Source organism: Ovis canadensis, chromosome 20 (genome assembly GCF_042477335.2).
Source record: "Ovis canadensis isolate MfBH-ARS-UI-01 breed Bighorn chromosome 20, ARS-UI_OviCan_v2, whole genome shotgun sequence".
Taxonomy (NCBI): Eukaryota; Metazoa; Chordata; class Mammalia; order Artiodactyla; family Bovidae; genus Ovis; species Ovis canadensis.
Window position 1 is genome coordinate 41,470,681 of NC_091264.1, and position 17,288 is coordinate 41,487,968.

At 54.7% G+C, this 17,288-nt stretch overlaps 1 protein-coding gene across 4 annotated transcripts in view; it reads left to right on the top strand.

Moving 5' to 3' along the window:
* The window catches only part of TNXB (tenascin XB), a 56,077-nt gene that overhangs the window by 5,392 nt on the left and 33,397 nt on the right, over positions 1 to 17,288 (top strand). For 3 of the 4 annotated variants that reach the window (XM_069563477.1, XM_069563478.1, XM_069563480.1), the window contains exons 2-9: positions 3,425 to 3,835; positions 4,180 to 6,018; positions 6,521 to 6,636; positions 11,547 to 11,703; positions 11,902 to 12,165; positions 12,974 to 13,711; positions 14,798 to 15,166; positions 16,292 to 16,585. In XM_069563477.1, the coding sequence (XP_069419578.1) occupies positions 3,436 to 3,835; positions 4,180 to 6,018; positions 6,521 to 6,636; positions 11,547 to 11,703; positions 11,902 to 12,165; positions 12,974 to 13,711; positions 14,798 to 15,166; positions 16,292 to 16,585 (4,177 nt within the window). In that variant the 5' untranslated portion in view covers positions 3,425 to 3,435. The remainder of the gene's footprint in view (positions 1 to 3,424; positions 3,836 to 4,179; positions 6,019 to 6,520; positions 6,637 to 11,546; positions 11,704 to 11,901; positions 12,166 to 12,973; positions 13,712 to 14,797; positions 15,167 to 16,291; positions 16,586 to 17,288) is intronic. The other variant, XM_069563481.1, reaches the window with a different exon arrangement.

Consider the following 17,288-nt stretch of genomic DNA (forward strand, 5'->3'; position numbering starts at 1 on the left):
GGATCTTCCTGACCCGAACCTAAGTCTCCCTCATTATGGGCAGACGCTTTACCATCTGAGCCGCCAGGGAAGCTGGGAGACCTTAGAGAGGGCTATTTGGTAGACTGAAAGAAGGTGAAGTCAGATGGGAGCTGGTTGAGAAATGCATGGGATATGTGAGATAGAAACAACAAATCCAGATAAATCTTTTGACAACTATGGCCATGAAGTAGAGAAGAGAAATATGTGGTGGCTGGAGGGAGTGTGAGGTTGGGGAATTTTTTTAAGGTATATTTTTGTATATTAAGTATATTTTGTGCATATAGTGAAATGCAGATAAGTGTATAGCTCAATTAATTTTTGATTATACATACTTTTGTTTAACCACCCAGTTAAAGGTGCAAAATATTTCTAGTAATTCTATCTTCTATTCAGTTCAGTTCATGAACCTCATATGAATAGCATCATTTACAGTGTTCTTTTTTTGTGTCTTGTTTCTTTTGCTTAGCATTAGGTGTGTCAAATTTTGTCCATGTTGCTGTGTGTAACAAGGTGGGGCCGGAGGGGTGGGGGGGTGATTTGGGGGGAGTTTGTTTCTTTGCTTTTTGGCTACACTGCCCAGCTTGCAAACCTCCCCCTACCTGGGCCTGGCAGTGAAAATACTGAGTCCTGAGCACTGGATCACCCAGCAAGTCCCAGGAGGGTGTTTTTTCATTGCTGGAGAGTATCCCATTGTATGACTATGCCCCAATTTATTTATCCATTCTACTATTAATGGACACTTGAGGTGCTTCCAGTTCAGGCTCATATGAAAAGAATCCCATGAACATTCTTGTACTCATCTTTTAGAGGATACATGCAGTCATGTCTTTTGGAGGATACGTCCAGTCGTTTCTGTTGGGTATTTACCAAGAAGTGTAATTGCCAAGTTATAGGCTGTATGCCTTAGTAGCAACTGCCTATCAGTTTTCCAAAGTGGCTGCACTAATTTCTGCCCCTACTTGCAATAAATGAGAATTCCAGTAGCCTCACATTCTTGTCAATATTGAGCATCAACAGTCCTTTTAGTTTTAGCCATTCTGGTGGATATTTGATGGCACCCTCTTGCGGTTTTAATTTTCATTTCCCTGATTACTAGTTTTGTTCTACACATGCATATGTTTATTTTTCATCTATTTATTGGAACTTTGGATATATTCTTTGCTAGAGAGACTTTTTTTTTTTTGAAAATTAAAAAAAAAAAAACACAAAACTGGTTGCCTGCCTTTTGTTTGTTTTTGTTCTGAAGGAATTCTTTAGATTTTTAATCCCCTCTCTCAACTCTCAAGCACTGTCTCCCAATCTCCCCACCATATATAATACCTATATATGTAGTCTGACATTTCCCACATGTTTTCTCCCACTCTGTAGCTTGCCTTTTGTTCTTCATTGTATTTTTTTTATAATTGTATCTATTTATTTTTGGCAGTGCTGGGTCTTCATTGCTGTGTGGGCTTTCCTCTGGTTGCAGCAGGTGGGGGCTACTCTCCAGTTGTGGTGTGTGGGTTTCTCACTTCGGTAGCTTCTCTTGTTGGAGAACACAGGCTCCAGGGCACGGGCTCAGTAGTTGTGGTGCAGGGGCTTAGTTGCCCTGAGGCATGTGGGATCTTCCTGGACCAGGGTGCGAAGTCAGGTCTCCTGCATTGGCAGGTGGATTCTTTATTACTGAGCCACCAGGGAAGCCCTGAGCGGTGTCCTTTGATGACCAGAAGCTTATCAATTTAATGTGGTCCAAGATGCTGAAGCTGAAACTCCCATACGCTGGCCACCTGATGAGAAGAGCTGACTCATTGGAAAAGACCCTGATGCTGGGAAAGATTGAGGGCAGGAGGAGAAGGGGATGACACAGGATGAGATGGTTGGATGGTATCACCGACTCGATGGACATGGGTTTGGGTGGACCCCAGGTGTTGGTGATGGACAGGGAGGCCTGGCATGCTGCAGTTCATGGGGTCGCAAAGAGTCGGACACGACTGAGCGACTGAACTGAACTGAATGTATCAGTATCATCTTTTTTTGTGGTTTAGTTTTGTGTGAAATTTTTTATGATAAATTTTGTGGTTAGGTTTTAAAAAATCTTTGTTTATTTCATGGTCATAAAGATTTTCTCCTATAGTTTTTTCCTCTAAGACATTTTGTGAAAGGTATTGCTTTACCTTTCACGATTAGATCTATATACTCATTCCAAATTAATTTCTGTATGTGGACGTAGGGTAGAGATAGATTTTTTCCCATGTGGATCTTCAACTGATCCAGGACCATTTATCACAATTTATTCTCCTTTTAATTGTAGGGGGCCTCTTTTTCATTAATCAGGTGACCACATATGTATGGGTCTGTTTCTGTTCTGTGCTCTATGCTTGCACCTTCATAATAAATTTTGATATTTGGTAATGTAAGTCCTGAGGAAGAGGATTAAAAAAAAACCCAGAAAACAGGAGCTTTTTGAGCTTATATGAAAAGATGATGGGAAGAATCTAGTTGACAGTGAGGGGCTAAATGAAAGAAGGAGAGGATAATCTATACCTTAAAGTTTCTAAAAAGATACTAGCAGCTGGGATCCAGTTGCTTATGGAAGGATTAGTCTTTTATATTCATCTGCTGACCCATTCAACAAAAATGTGTTGGATAGGGAATTCCCTGGTGGTTCAGTGTTAGGACTCTGCACTTTCACTGCTGAGGACCTGGGTTCAATCCCTGATCGGGGAATTAAAATCCCATAAATTGTGCAGAATGGCCAACAACAACAAAAAAGAAAACCTGTGTTGTATAGTGCTCATCCCGTGTGCCAGGTACAAGCATGCAGCAATACCAGGACAGATGAAGTCCCTGTTCTTGTGGAATTCACGTTCTGGTAGTGGGGGAAAGATAACAAGGAAGTAGCACACAAACAGATAATTCAGGCAGCAGTAATGGCATGAAGAACATAAGCAGGACACTGTGATGAAGTGTGATGAAAGACTGCTCCAATCGGGCACCAAGGAAGACCTCTGGGAGTCGATGACTTGTGAGTTAAGATTTGAACAGAAAGGAGCCAACCTCTAAGAGCTGAGTGAAGAGCACCCCAGACAGAGAAAACATGTAGTGCAAAGGCCCTTAGGCTAATGTAAGCTTGTAGCGTCTGTGGAACAAACAAAAAAGACCAGTGTGGATGGAACAGTAAAAAAATAAACAAAATAAGGAGTGGAGGAGCTGGGTGACCAAATGACATAAGAAAGCAAGGTAGAGACAGATCTGCCCAGGGAGGGTGTGTGATAGGATCAAGCTGAATGTGGATTTTTGCCAATACGTGAGTCGGGTGGATGAGCTGTGGGTGGTGGGACTGTGGGCGTGTGTGTTGGGGAAGGGGGCATTCATCTTGTCTGCTCTGTGAGTCTGCTCTCATATGTGCCCTCTCTCCCCACAGCCTCCGGAAAGATGCCCACCCAATGTTCCCTAACCTCCAACCTGGCCCTTCTGATGCTGCTGGGCACTGTCACAGCAGGCCCTTTCTCTCCACGTTCCAACGTGACACTCCCAGCCCCACGGCCCCCTCCCCAGCCGGGGGGCCGTACAGTGCAGCCAGAAGGGGGAGGCCCTTCTTCTCGGCTCTACGAGCACACCGTGGAAGGAGGGGAGAAGCAGGTGGTGTTCACCCACCGCATTAACCTGCCCCCTTCAGCTGGCTGTGGCTGTCCCCCAGGCACTGAGCCCCCTGTCCCTGCTTCAGAGGTGCAGGCCCTGAGAGTCCGATTGGAGATCCTGGAGGAGCTGGTGAAGGGGCTCAAGGAACAGTGCACTGGGGGGTGTTGTCCTCCGGCTGCCCAGGCTGGCACAGGTGAGCCGAAGATCACAGGGAGGAGCACGGAAAAGAAGGGAAGTGGTTAGGATTGGGTGGGCATCACTAGAGGACCTTGGTGTGAATTAGAAAAAGGCACCCTGCCTCCTCTTTGCAGGTGGTGTGTGCAGCCCAGGGCACAGCTCTGAGAGAGGAGCCATGTGACTAGATGTCAGCCCTCCCCAGCGAATGTTAGGGCCCTGGGTGATAAGTTGCAGCTGGAAACTGAGATGGCCTTAGGAAATGAGGCTTCCCCGATGGAGAAGCTAACTCAGGGCAGCACTACACAAGCTCAGCCTCTCCTCCCTAGAGAGACTGAGACCCAACTCTCACTCCTACTCCAGGCCAGACCGACATTCGAAGCCTCTGCAGTCTCCATGGCGTGTTTGACCTGAGCCGCTGTGCCTGCTCCTGCGAGCCAGGCTGGGGTGGGCCCACCTGCTCGGATCCCGCAGGTGCGGAGGGACCCCCCTCCTCACCACCCTCTGCGCCCAGTTCCTGCCCGGATGACTGCAATGATCAGGGTCGCTGCGTCCGTGGTCGCTGCGTGTGCTTCCCTGGCTACACTGGGCCCAGTTGTAGCTGGCCCTCCTGCCCCGGGGACTGCCACGGCCGCGGGCGCTGCGTGCAGGGCGTGTGCGTGTGCCGCTCGGGCTTCTCAGGGGACGACTGCAGTGTGCGCTCCTGCCCTCGCGGCTGCAGCCAGAGGGGACGCTGCGAGGACGGGCGCTGCGTGTGCAATCCAGGCTACAGTGGCGAGGACTGTGGGGTGAGGAGCTGCCCCCGAGACTGTAGCCAGAGAGGACGCTGCGAGAATGGGCGCTGCGTGTGCAACCCCGGTTACACTGGCGACGACTGTGGGGTGAGGAGCTGTCCTCGAGGCTGCAGCCAGAAGGGGCGCTGCGAGGACGGGCGCTGCGTCTGTGACCCAGGCTACGCTGGCGACGACTGCGGCTCGCGGACCTGCCCGTGGGACTGTGGCGAGGGCGGGCGCTGTGTGGACGGCCGCTGCGTGTGCTGGCCCGGGTACGCGGGCGAGGACTGCAGCACGCGGACCTGTCCCCGCGACTGTCGGGGCCGAGGGCGTTGCGAGGATGGCGAATGCATCTGCGATCCCGGGTACAGTGGGGACGACTGCGGCGTGCGCAGCTGCCCGGGCGACTGCAACCAAAGGGGCCGCTGCGAGGACGGCCGCTGCGTGTGCTGGCCCGGGTACTCGGGGCCCGACTGCGGCGCGCGCGCCTGCCCGCGCGACTGTCGGGGCCGCGGGCGCTGCGAGAACGGCGTGTGCGTGTGCCACGCGGGCTACAGTGGCGAGGACTGCGGCGTGCGCAGCTGTCCCGGGGACTGTCGCGGCCGGGGCCGTTGCGAGAGTGGCCGCTGCGTGTGTTGGCCCGGGTACACAGGCCGGGACTGCGGTACGCGCGCCTGCCCTGGCGACTGTCGCGGGCGCGGGCGCTGCGTAGACGGCCGCTGCGTGTGCAACCCGGGCTTCGCAGGAGATGACTGCGGGAGCCGTCGGTGTCCCGGGGACTGTCGCGGTCGCGGCCGCTGCGAAGATGGCGTGTGCTCGTGCGACGTGGGCTACGAGGGCGAAGACTGCGGCACGCGCAGCTGCCCCAGGGGTTGCCAAGGCCGCGGCCAGTGCCTGGAGGGGCGCTGCGTGTGCGACGACGGCTACGAGGGTGAGGACTGCGGCGTGAGACGGTGCCCGCGCGACTGCAACCAGCGGGGCGTGTGCCAGGACGGTGTGTGCACCTGTTGGGAGGGCTTCGCGGGCGAGGACTGCGGCCTCCGCGTCTGCCCCTCCAACTGTCACCGGCGCGGCCGCTGCGAGAATGGGCGCTGCGTGTGCGACTCTGGCTACACAGGCCCCTCCTGCGCCACCCGCACCTGCCCGGCCGACTGCCGGGGCCGTGGTCGCTGTGTGCAGGGCGTGTGCGTGTGCCACGTGGGCTTCAGCGGCGAGGACTGTGGGCAGGAAGAGCCTCCTGCCAGCGCCTGCCCCGGGGGCTGCGGGCCACGGGAACTGTGCCGCGCAGGCCAGTGTGTCTGCGTCGAGGGCTTCCGGGGCCCCGACTGCGCCATCCAGACGTGCCCCGGGGACTGCCGCGGCCGGGGAGAGTGTCATGAGGGCAGCTGCGTCTGCCAAGACGGCTATGCTGGGGAAGACTGCGGGGAAGGTGAGCGGACAGCCTTCCTCAGTGTGCTGGGTCCGGGGCTGGAAAACTGGAGCCCCATGAGAAAGCCTGAGTCTGAGGCGGAGGAGGCCCCAGACTTGGAGGCAGGGTGATGGGGGTGGTCATATATTGGGGTGGGCGGCGGGGCAGTCAGAGGAGCCAGAGGGCCAGGGTCCACCAGGGCTGCAGAACCACAGCAGGTGGGGGGCCATGCCTGCAGGCAGGACCTGCTGTAAGATCTCTGATGAGCAGATCCAGGGGCCCTCTTCAGGTATTTTTCGGGAGATTTTGGTTCCTGGAGATGGAGGGCAGTGAAGGAAACCCAAGGCTTGTTCAGGCCACTGCTGGCTTTTCCTCACCATTCCTCTCTCCCCCCCAGAGAAGACTGGGAACTTGGCTGGATCTCTTAAGGTGACCCTGAGTAGGAAGAGCCTGTGAGAGTGGGGGTAGGGGTGGGGAGCTGCCTTGGGCTAAGCAGCTTCTCATATCCCACTCTCCTGGGCAGAGGTGCCGGCCATCGAGGGCATGAGGATGCACCTGCTGGAGGAGACGACAGTTCGGACAGAGTGGACCCGGGCTCCCGGCAATGTGGATGCCTATGAAATCCAGTTCATCCCAACGGTGAGAGCCAAGCTCCAAGAGGGGGCCGAGTGAGTGGGGCTGGCGGTGGGGGTGCTCACCTCAAAAGGAGTTCCAGGTAATCAGTGGTTGAGTCCAGGTAGCCGGTTCCTGAAGCTGTGCTAAAGACCTTCTCTTCTGCCCACACTGTGTGCAGAAGGCCTTTGCATCATCAGCCCACTGCTGCTGGAACTCCTCTGGTGACCTTGAGCTCAGTACTTCCTAGGGCTGCCTGCTGACTCCATTTTTGCTGAAGTCACTTCTTTCTGTTGTTGCTGAATCCAAAATTGCCCCATTCATACATCCATTCAGTGGCCCCAGCTGGGCCTTCACCAGGATTGGAATGAGTTTTTTCCTTTCCCTTCATCTTACACCACGGACTTTCAGATATTTGGAGACATCAGCATCACATTGGGCTCGCCTGGTGGCTCAGTGGTAAAGAAAACGCCTGCCAATGCAGGAGATGCGGGTTTCATGTCTGAGTCAGGAAGATCCCTTGGAGAAGGGCATGGCAACCCACTCCAGAATTCTTGCCTGGAAAATTCCATGGACAGAAGAGCCTGGCAGGCTATGGTCCATGAGGTTGCAAAGAGTCGGACACCACTGAAGCAAATGAACACACCATCACATCACCATTCATTCCCTCCAGGCCAAACCCACTGGTTTCTTCTCCCCATTTCCTTGAGGCTTTGTTCTCTGAATCCTTCACTTCTTGGTTTTCTTCCTCTAATGCCTCCTGCTTTTTGTATGTGCCTCTTCCCCCCAGTTACAGGGGCAGAATGGAGTCCAGTCACTCACCTGGCTGACTCTGGATATCCGGCTACTTTTCTCAGAGTTGACATATATGAACTTGTGGTCACACAAACTGTCAGTTATTTTGATCATATTTGATTTTTAAAGTAACTTTTTATTATTAAAGTCGTATAGGCTCAGTGTAGAGACTTTAGAAGATATAAACAAGGAAAAAAGAACGAAGGAAGGAAAAAAGAAGACATTCAACTACATACCCCCTTTTAAACCTAAATATAAGCCTTTGTATTTGGCTCTGTTCAGTGTTATCATTTTTTGGTTTGGGCCAAGCTGTCTAGGCTGTTGCAATAATTTTGAGTCTGTGAACTAGTTCCTAGCCTCCATGTCATCAGTGCATTGCAAAGCCTCCTTTTTCTGTCTCCTTCCAACTCACTCTTAAAATATTTGGGGGCACCCTGAGGACAAAGTTTGTGGCCTCTCATTAGCGATCTCCCTTCATGCAGATTGCATTTTTATGATGTGTTTGGTCTCCTAGTTGCAAATCATCTGACATTTCTCCCATTCAAATATGTTTTCCTGCATCATTCCACAAATGCCATAGGTGGACAGGCCATGTTACTTACTCTAATCTCTACCCAGTCAGGACTCTGGAAAAAATAAATAAGTTCCAGGGCTTAAACTTAGGAAGCCTCTAGGACAGAAGGGATAGCTCTGAGGTGCTGGTTGTCATCCCCACCCCAACTGGCCTAGTCATTCTAAGTCTCCTTATCAATATTATCACCTCAAACCCAGGCCCCTATCATGTTTTATCTCTCCTTACCCTCTGGTAGAAGCAGAGGCAGAAATCCCTACTTTGCTGCACAACCAAGGGAGCCTGGATTTTTTTCTTCCATTAAAAATTTTTTTTTTCAGTTATAAAAATAATTTAATCACAAGACAAGAATTTGGCGACTAGGGAAAAAAACAAATAATTCTTGGCTGTTTCACACTGAAACAAGTACTGTTAACATTTTAAAGTGTTTCTCCCACTCTCTTCTTCGTGTATGTTATTTACATAGTTCCAATCTTGAGAGGGTAGGACTTTTAAGAGGAATTTTCCTAAGAGACTTTAGGGAAAGAATTGAAATAAACATTTGAGCTAGAATGAGCTTAAAGGGCAACAGCATCTCCTGCTCTTAGTAAATATGACCTCATCCTTGGTGTTCTCCAGAGGCACAATCTCCCAGGAGGAGTCCTGGGCTTTCTCCCTCTTTGTGGGGCCAGGGGGGATCCAACTAGCCTGTGTCCAGCTTGGCCATGCTCTCAGCTCATCTGCTTTGCGCTGGGTATGGGCCTCCATCACATTTTAGGTTCTCCCTGAGCCTGGGTGTGGAAAATGCTCCCGTAAAATTGGTCCCCAGACACCTCCCTTGGACTCCACATCAGCCTGTGCCGCTGGCCCGCTGACTATGTTTTCTACGCTTTTTTGTGGCTGGCCTCTGGGCTTGTGCCTCTTGCCTTTGGCCAGCACTCTCTATCCATTTCTGTTGGCACAGAGTGCATTCAGTAGCTGGCTATCCCTCTGGCCACTGCCATCTTCCTAGAAGCCTCTCTCTCTACCTTATCCTTTTCCCTTTTCCAGAAACACTTTTCTCTCAAAGCTCAAACTCTGCTATTCCTGGCCAAGGGACACACCTAGTTATTGGAATGATTTTCAGAACACAGAAGAGGAACATTCCTCTTTTCCCTGCATACGTGGCACAGCTACGCTCAGTGGTTCTGAGAGTGTGCTCCCTGGACCTGCAGCCTTAGCATCAGCTGGAGCATTAGCCATGCAAACTGTCAGACTCTGCCCCCCAATCTGCTGAATGAGAAGCTGTAGGGGAAGAGCCCAGTAACCTGCATCATAACATACCCCCAGGTGATTCTCACGTACCCCAAGTCCAAGGACCACTGCTCTTTTGTCCAAGGAATGCTGCTGTTTTGCAAAAGGCAAGATCTTCTATGAATGTGAGACAAAGCTTGAAGAAACTGAGGGAGGTGAACCCCCGAACAGAAAGACATGCAGGTGTTTCCAGTTTGAATGTATTCCACAGACTGGAAACTGGGGCTATGTCACATTTTCACTGGGACACAGGAACTTGCAGCCTCAGAAAAGTTTGTGTTCGGGTCTGGTCTGAAAAAGAGGATGAGGGTGAGGTGAGCTCCAGGGGCCAGCCAAGGTGGAGCCCTCCACCTGGGGCCATGAGGTTAATATCGAGATAGAGTTAGAAACTTGCCAAGGACTTCAGTGAAGCAGCCAAACCATCATGAAGGGGCCGAATCAGCTGCCAGCCTCTGGTTAGAGAGCCAGCCTCAGACCAGACAGGTGGTGCTGAGAGATGTGGGTTAGACTGGCAGTACAGCTTCTCAGGGGATTGTTCCCAGATGGATCTCAAAGTGTCTAAAAGGTTCATGTGGGTGACCTGAAGGGAGAGGGTGAACCCTGGGGATGGACTGTCTCCCTGGGACCAGACATCATCAGGAAGCACTCAAGGGGTGTGTGTGTGTGTTGGTGGTGGTGGGTTGGGGGAGTAAAGGCAGAGGGAGAGAAGGTTTGGGGAAGGATAAAGCCCTCATAGGTCTTGAGTAGACACCCATCCAAGGCCTCCCAGGCCAGGATATTCTAGGGCAGTGAGTAAGAGAGGGATGAAGATCCTGCATGCCCAGAAAACCTTTTCAGCCAAGAAAACTCTAACAAAGCTTCACTTCATCCTCAACCCAGAAGTCTCTACGTGGCCTTTCATCTGGTTTTATACTTTGGTATTTACTGTGTTGATTTCCTCGCAGTTCTCTTGGTTTAGGAGAGTACCTTTTGAAATTTCCAATCCTACTTGGCTGAATGGAGGTGTCCCCATCACAGCCAACATAGCAAAGCAGAACAGAGCGTCCTTATTAGCTGTTCTAGCTAGACGGCCCAGCAAAATGCCGCGCTGTTCCCAGATGTCCATTCCTCTCGTTTCCCCAGAGGCTGGCACTCCAGGAGACCCTGCCTGGAGCAGAGGCTGGCAGATTTTCTGTGGGGTTCCTGCAAATAATCATAACACTTTACACGTATACTTGAATGGGGTTTGTTCTCTCACAGGCATGGACTACACCTAGAGATTTGGGTTAAGGATCTAATAAAACGTAAAATGTGGCCACACATTTAGCTACTAGAGCAGGAGCTCTCTGAGGAGACAGGGATCATATATCTTATTTTTGTGTCTCCAGGGCCCAGAATGATGCCAGGTACAAATTCAGAAAACATATTTGTGGAACTTTGAGCAGGTGGGCCTTGTTTTTGAGGGGCCTACAACCCTGCTGAAAAGACAAGAAAAATACCCAAAAGGAAATGTCACGATGTGGGTCACACCCAAGTTACACAGCCAGGGGCAGGTGTTTCTAGGGGAAGGCTCAGGCTGCGGCAGCTGCCTCAAGGAGGAAGTGAGACTTGAAGTGGTATCACTCATCTGCTTCACCTGTTATGGCAGGAACAGGTTTATGAGAAGTCTCCTCATGCCCAGAGGGTCAGGATTGCCAGGGAAAAGCCAGAAAGAGAGTCCAGCATGTGTCAGGTAGAATTCTGGCAGACAGCTGATGAACAGGCTCAAAAGGTAATGCCCAGGGACTTCCCTGGTCATCCAGTGATTAGGAACCTGCCTTCCAATGCAGGGGACTTGGGTTCAATCCCTGGTCAGGGAACTAAGATCCCACATGTCTCAAGGCTAGGTCCTCATTCCACAACTAAGAGCCAAAGCAGTCAAATAAGTAAAAAAAAATTTTTTTTAATGTAGTCCCCATAAGAGAGGACTCTGAAGTCACACTGTCTGGGTTTAAATCCCTGCCTCCTTGGGCAAGCCACTTAATCCTTTTGTACATCAGTTTCCTCATCTGTCCAATGGGAATAATCTGACCTACCTCATTAGATTCTTAAGAGAATTAAGTGAGTTCACATATGTAAATTGCCTTGAACGGGAACTGGCATGGAGAAGGTGTTCTAGATGTGTTTGCTGATGCCACCCATGCTCCCCAGCTGTATAGGGCCAAGTTCTACACAGTCTCATGCTGATTCTGCCTAGACCTTGGAGAAAGAAGGGATCAGGGGCATTGAGCAGCAGGGGTGAGTGGCAGCCCTGATCCACCCAATACTTTCTCTCTTGCAGACAGAGGGGGCGAGCCCCCCATTCACAGCACGGGTGCCCAGCTCTTCCTCAGCCTATGACCAGAGAGGATTAGCCCCTGGTCAGGAGTACCAGGTCACTGTCCGTGCCCTTCGAGGGACTAGCTGGGGCCCTCCTGCCTCCAAGACCATCACCACCAGTGAGAGCTGGGGCTGTTGCTGGGCGGGGGGGCGGGGGTGGGGTCATGGGTAGAAAATAGACTTGAAAAGGGGGGGCTGGGATATGCCCTCCAAGAGGGCAGAGGGGAGGGACTGGCTGGGGGCAAGGCTCTTAGCAGGACAGCTGGTGACCGAAGACCAGACTCCCGCCTGAATCCTCCTCTCTCTGACCTGGCTAGTGATTGACGGCCCCCAGGACCTCCGCGTGGTGGCTGTGACACCAACCACACTGGAGCTCAACTGGCTGCGCCCCCAGGCTGAAGTGGACCGGTTTGTGGTGTCCTACGTCAGTGCTGGCAACCAGAGGGTGCGGCTGGAAGTGCCCTCTGAGGCAGACCGGACGCTGCTGACCGGCCTGATGCCAGGCGTAGAATATGTGGTGACCGTCACTGCTGAGCGGGGCCGGGCAGTAAGCTACCCAGCTTCCATCAGGGCCAACACAGGTACGGCTGGCCAAGGGCTGGGGAAGTTTCTGAGCCTAGGAGCCGCTTCCTTGGGAAGCCATGTGTCGGGCTCACAGGCTCCTCTGAATGCACTGCACAGGGTGTGTGGCAGTCCCAAAGCACCTGCTGGGGGCCCTCCTCTGTACCAGGGTCTCTGAGGAGAGGGAGTTCTCAGGTGCCTGAAGTCCTGTAGGAAGGCGGTGGGTTGGAGTTTGGGAAGAGCGGCCTCATGGAGAGATGTAGTAAATAAAAGATGCTGTCCGGCCGAACCAGATAGGAGTGGTTCTGATCTGAACTCGGGCACAGGGACCCCCCCCCACCCCTGTGCTCCATCTCAGTGGTCAGGTCTCCTGGGACTGGAGCTGAGATTAGAGATCAAGGCGCCAGTTGACTTTAGAATCGGGGTTTGGGGGAGTTAGGTCTCAGCAGTAATTTTCCACTAACCCTCCAAGTCTCTTAACAGATGCCTGGATCTTTCTTTCCCTTTCCTGTGACAGAGGGACGCCCACCTCACTGTCGCTCGCGTTCTCTCCTCCCACGCCCCTTTCTCTCCTTCAGACGCACGGCCCCACCCCTCGTTTCTTCTTTCTAGGGCACCAACAGTGGCGGGCTTGGAGGGCGAAGCGGGAGGGCGTCCTGGGGCACTAACTTCTCTTGGTTCTCTTTGCAGGTGGGGCTGGGGCCCAGGAAAGAGGCCTCAGGCTCGGGTGGGAGGGACGCGGGGCTGCCGTGGGGGGAGTGCAGGGGTTGGCGGTGGGGGTTGCTGCCACTGACCGGCTCTCTCCTCCCCCTTTTTCTGCCCCGGCAGCACCAGGCCACTACAGTTACCCGGAGGCGCACCCCCCAGCGCCGCCCCCCAAGCCCCGGCCCCGGCCGGCCCCGGCCCCGCGGCCCCCGCGGCCCGAGCGCCCAGCGCCGCCCCCTCGGCCCTCGCGGCCCGCGGAGCAGGGGGAGGCGGAGTCTCCGCCGCGGCCGAGCCCGCCCCAGGCCCCTCGGCGGGCGTGGGGCAACCTGACCGCCGAGCTGGGCCGCTTCCGCGGCACGGTGCAGGACCTGGAGCGTCACCTGCGGGCTCACGGCTACCCACTGCGAGCCAACCAGACCTACACGTCGGTGGCGCACCACATCCACGAATACTTGCAGCGGCGTCGCTCCCCTGCACCCCCGCCCGGTCGCCCCCACCCCACCGCCAGCCCCGACTCGGGCACCTGGAAGCGGGACTCCAACCAGGGCATCTACGGCCTCTCGCCCGAAGGCGTCGACCGGGTGGCGGCGCCCCGCCACCCCAAGCCCGAGGTGCTGGGCACTTCCGCCGACGGCGCGCTCCTCGTGTCGCTCGACGGGCTCCGCGGCCACTTCGAGCGCGTGGTGCTGCGCTGGCGGCCGCAGCCGCCCGCGGAGGGGCCCGCCGGGGAGCTGACCGTGCCGGGCACCGCGCGCACCGTCAGTCTGCCCGATCTCAAGCCCGGCACCACCTACCACGTGGAGGTCCACGGGGTGCGGTCAGGGCAGACCTCCAAGTCCTACGCCTTCATCACCACCACAGGTAGCGTGGGTGGGGCCGCGTGACCCCCACCCCCTGCCCAGTCTCAGCTGCCACCGGAGGCTGAGCGCCTCCCACTGCCTCACTGCTCAGGCTGCCTCTACCCCTCTGATTTGCCCTTCTGCCTTCCAGCCCTCCCTGGTGCAGGCTCCGGGCATCCCCACACCTTCCTGTGTCCCTGGAAACCCCCTCCACCCACAGGATCCTGGTGGATACCCCAGGCCAAGGAGACCTGGTCTTTGGAATTTTCTGATTTTCACTTGCGTTCCTAGGACGCTTCTGCCAGGAATCCTGTTCTAGGCAATAGAAGGGTCATTTGATGGGAGGGCCAGTGTCTGCAAAGATTCTCTGGAGCAGTTTGGGTGGGGTAGGGAGTGAAACCAGTGGTTTCCCACTCTGACTCACTGTGGTGAGGGTAGCTGACAACTGTGGTCAGTGGTTACTATTTTCCACACCTTGGCCCTAACCTCAAAGGGACCATCGGAACTGCTTGGGGGTGGCCTTGAAACTGTTAGGCAGCATGGGTAGGTGAGAGGTGAAGCCACTGCTTCTTGGGCTGGCTTTCCAGACCTCCTGGCTCAGTTCACGCTTGTCTCTCCCACAGGAACGGCATCCTGGCTCAGGGAGGGGTGCCCTGTGGCTATGGGGGGAGGGGTTATGGACCTCTTCTTCCCCCATAGGGCCCAGATGTCACCGGAGCTGGATGTCCACTCCTCTCTCTTCTGACTGCCCACTGTCTCTTGAGTCTTCCTTAACACCACCGTCTTCTCCTTTCTTCCAGGCTTCTCACTGCAGCACTAATGGAGGCCAGGACCACCGCCCAGTGGGGAGGGTTTCCCATGGGAAGGGAGCTAGGAGCCTTGTGGGAGGAGGGATGGCAGACTTACTTCTATTTGTGACCTGCAGGCCCGTCTGTGCAGGGCTATAGTGGATGTTTGGGACAATGAGGTGACCCAGGGGGTGATCCAGGAGCGACAAAGGGAAAGTCTGAAGACTCTTAGAAGCCAGAGAGCAAAACCTGGGGACTGCAGTCTCCTTGCTGGCTCTCATACCCGACTCTCCTGTTTTTCTCGCCCTGCCTCTTCCCAGGGTCCTCCCTCTCAGGCCTCATGGGGGCCACTGATGAGCCTCCTCCCTCAGGCCCTTCAACGACTCAAGGGGCTCAGGCCCCTGTCCTGCAGCAGCGCCCCCAGGAGCTGGCCGAGTTGAGGGTGCTGGGCAAAGACAAGACAGGGCGCCTCCGAGTGGCCTGGACCGCCCAGCCTGACACCTTTACCCACTTCCAGCTGCGCCTACGGGTGCCCGAAGGGCCAGGGGCCCATGAGGAGCTACTGCCAGGGGATGTCCGTCAGGCTCTGGTGCCCTCACCCCCTCCCGAATCCCCCTACGAGCTGTCACTTCGTGGGATCCCCCCCGATGGCGAGCCCTCTGCCCCTCTCATCTACCAAGGCATTATGGGTACATCCTGGACTCTGCTCAAGTCCAGTGTCCTGAGGCTGGGGGAGGGGCTGGGCCATTAGGACTTCAGGGGTGGGATGAAGACCAGAGGGCAGGGCTGGTGTTTGGGTGGAGGCGGTAGGAGAAACAAAGAGAGAAAGGGAGTTGAGGGCTCAGAGACAAGAGGGATAGGGAAAGTCTTAGTACAACAAAAGGGTGGATCAGAGAGGGGAGTCCTTCCAGATAAATAGATGAGAGGAGAAAAGTCAAAACGTGGGACAAAGATTCAGGAAGAGAGACTGTTGGTCCCTGGCTCTCCACTTGCAGCTTTCTTTGTGTAGAAGTGTCCCTCCCTCACTTCCTGGTCACTCCTCTGCCCCTCTCCGCCCCCTGCGTCTCTCAGGGTGGGTGTAGGAAAGCCTCTGGCCCCGAGGATACTGATCCTCAGCCCCCTCCTCCCTTTCCCTTCTCTCAAGCCCCTGACATCCCCTCACTGGACAGACTAGGACACCTTGTCCCCCTACCATGCAAGCCAGGGCTGCAGTGCCCCATGGTCCCATCAGCCAGTTCCCGCTAGAGGTGGAGGTTCCCTGGGGAGGGCGCTCCATGGCCATTGGGACTGCACAGATGGATGAGGTTTGTGGAACCCGGGCAGGAGACTGGGGCTCCTGGCATTCACAGTTTCTCCTGGTCTCCTTTTATGAGACTCGGGTAGCCAGCTCTCCCTGCAACTCCAGATCTCTCACCAGGGAGAGAGTGGCAAGGGAGAGAGACGTTCAGGTGGACTAAGGCATCTCCAGGCTGCTCTGAAGCAGCAGTAGTTCCGAACTCTCAGGAAGAACCTCAGGGGACCCGAAACTCCCTCAGAGTGTTGGTGTGTAGAGGGCCTGGGACCTTTGTGAGTGGGGAGGAAGTTATCACAGGGAAAAGCGGAAGCTCTCTCTCTCCAGAATAGACACTGTGGAGAAATACCCCCCTTCTTAGAAAGGCTGGTCCCAGAGAACTGAGGGCAGGGAATGGAGCATCAAGGGAGGGAGCCGTCCAGCATGGAGGGAGCCAGTGGGCAGAGGAGAGGGACGGAGAGCAGGGACAAGACAGTGCTTGAGCCCACATGCTTTGTTTTTGCCTCCCCCCCACCAACTCCAGACAAGGATGGGGAGAAACCTGGGAAGCCCTTGGCCCCACCTCGCCTGGGCAAGCTGACAGTGACAGACGTGACCTCGGACTCCCTGCTTCTGCACTGGACAGTCCCTGAGGGCGAGTTCGATTCCTTCGTCATCCAGTACAAAGACAGGGACAGGCCCCAGGTGGTGCCTGTAGAGGGGCCCCAGCGCTCTGCCCTCATCTCCAACCTGGACGTCGGCCGCAAGTACAAATTTGTCCTGTACGGGCTCGTGGGCAAGAAGAGGCACGGCCCCCTGGTGGCTGAAGCCAAGATCTGTGAGTGACAGGGGTCACCCAGGCCCTGCCCCTGCCCTCTGCACAGTCCTTATGGAGGTCTCCCCAGTGCTTTGGGAACTCCCGGAAGTCTTCCTGGGGGCAGTGGTGCCTGAGCTGAATCCTAAAGGGAAAATGGTGGTGGGTCAGGCAGGGAGGTTGAGGAGGGCAGTGCCAACAGAGGGAGCTGTGGAGAGCGAGGCAGGAGTGAGAGTGGCCCTGTAAGAGAAAGTCTCTCCTCCAGATGCCAGGGGAGGGCACCTGGAGGCTGAGGACACTGGTCTCACTGATCTCCATTGTCTGAGTGAGTAACTTAGGCCTCATTTGAGGACCCTAGGGTGCCTCCGAAGTGCCTTAAGTGAGAGCATGACCCGATTCAATATTTATCTTACAAATAGCTCTGAGGCTGCTGCAGAGGACAGCTGGAGAAGTGAGCTAGGAACCGGCAAGCGAGGATGCTGGCCTGGCGGGGATGGTGGCAGTGAGGCTGGGGTTGGGTGGGGTGAAGGAGAGTGAGGAGGCCCAGGCACCCCACGCTTCTGGATCCGGCAGTCCTGTTCCCTGAGGCAAGGAGCAGCGGATGTGAGGAACGGTGGAACAGTGCAGCAACTTAGTCAGACATCTTTCGAGCATTTAAGTGTCAGATGTGTTCAAGATGTTCTAAGAGAATGATCACACTTAATCCTCACAAGCAGCCCTGTGAGGC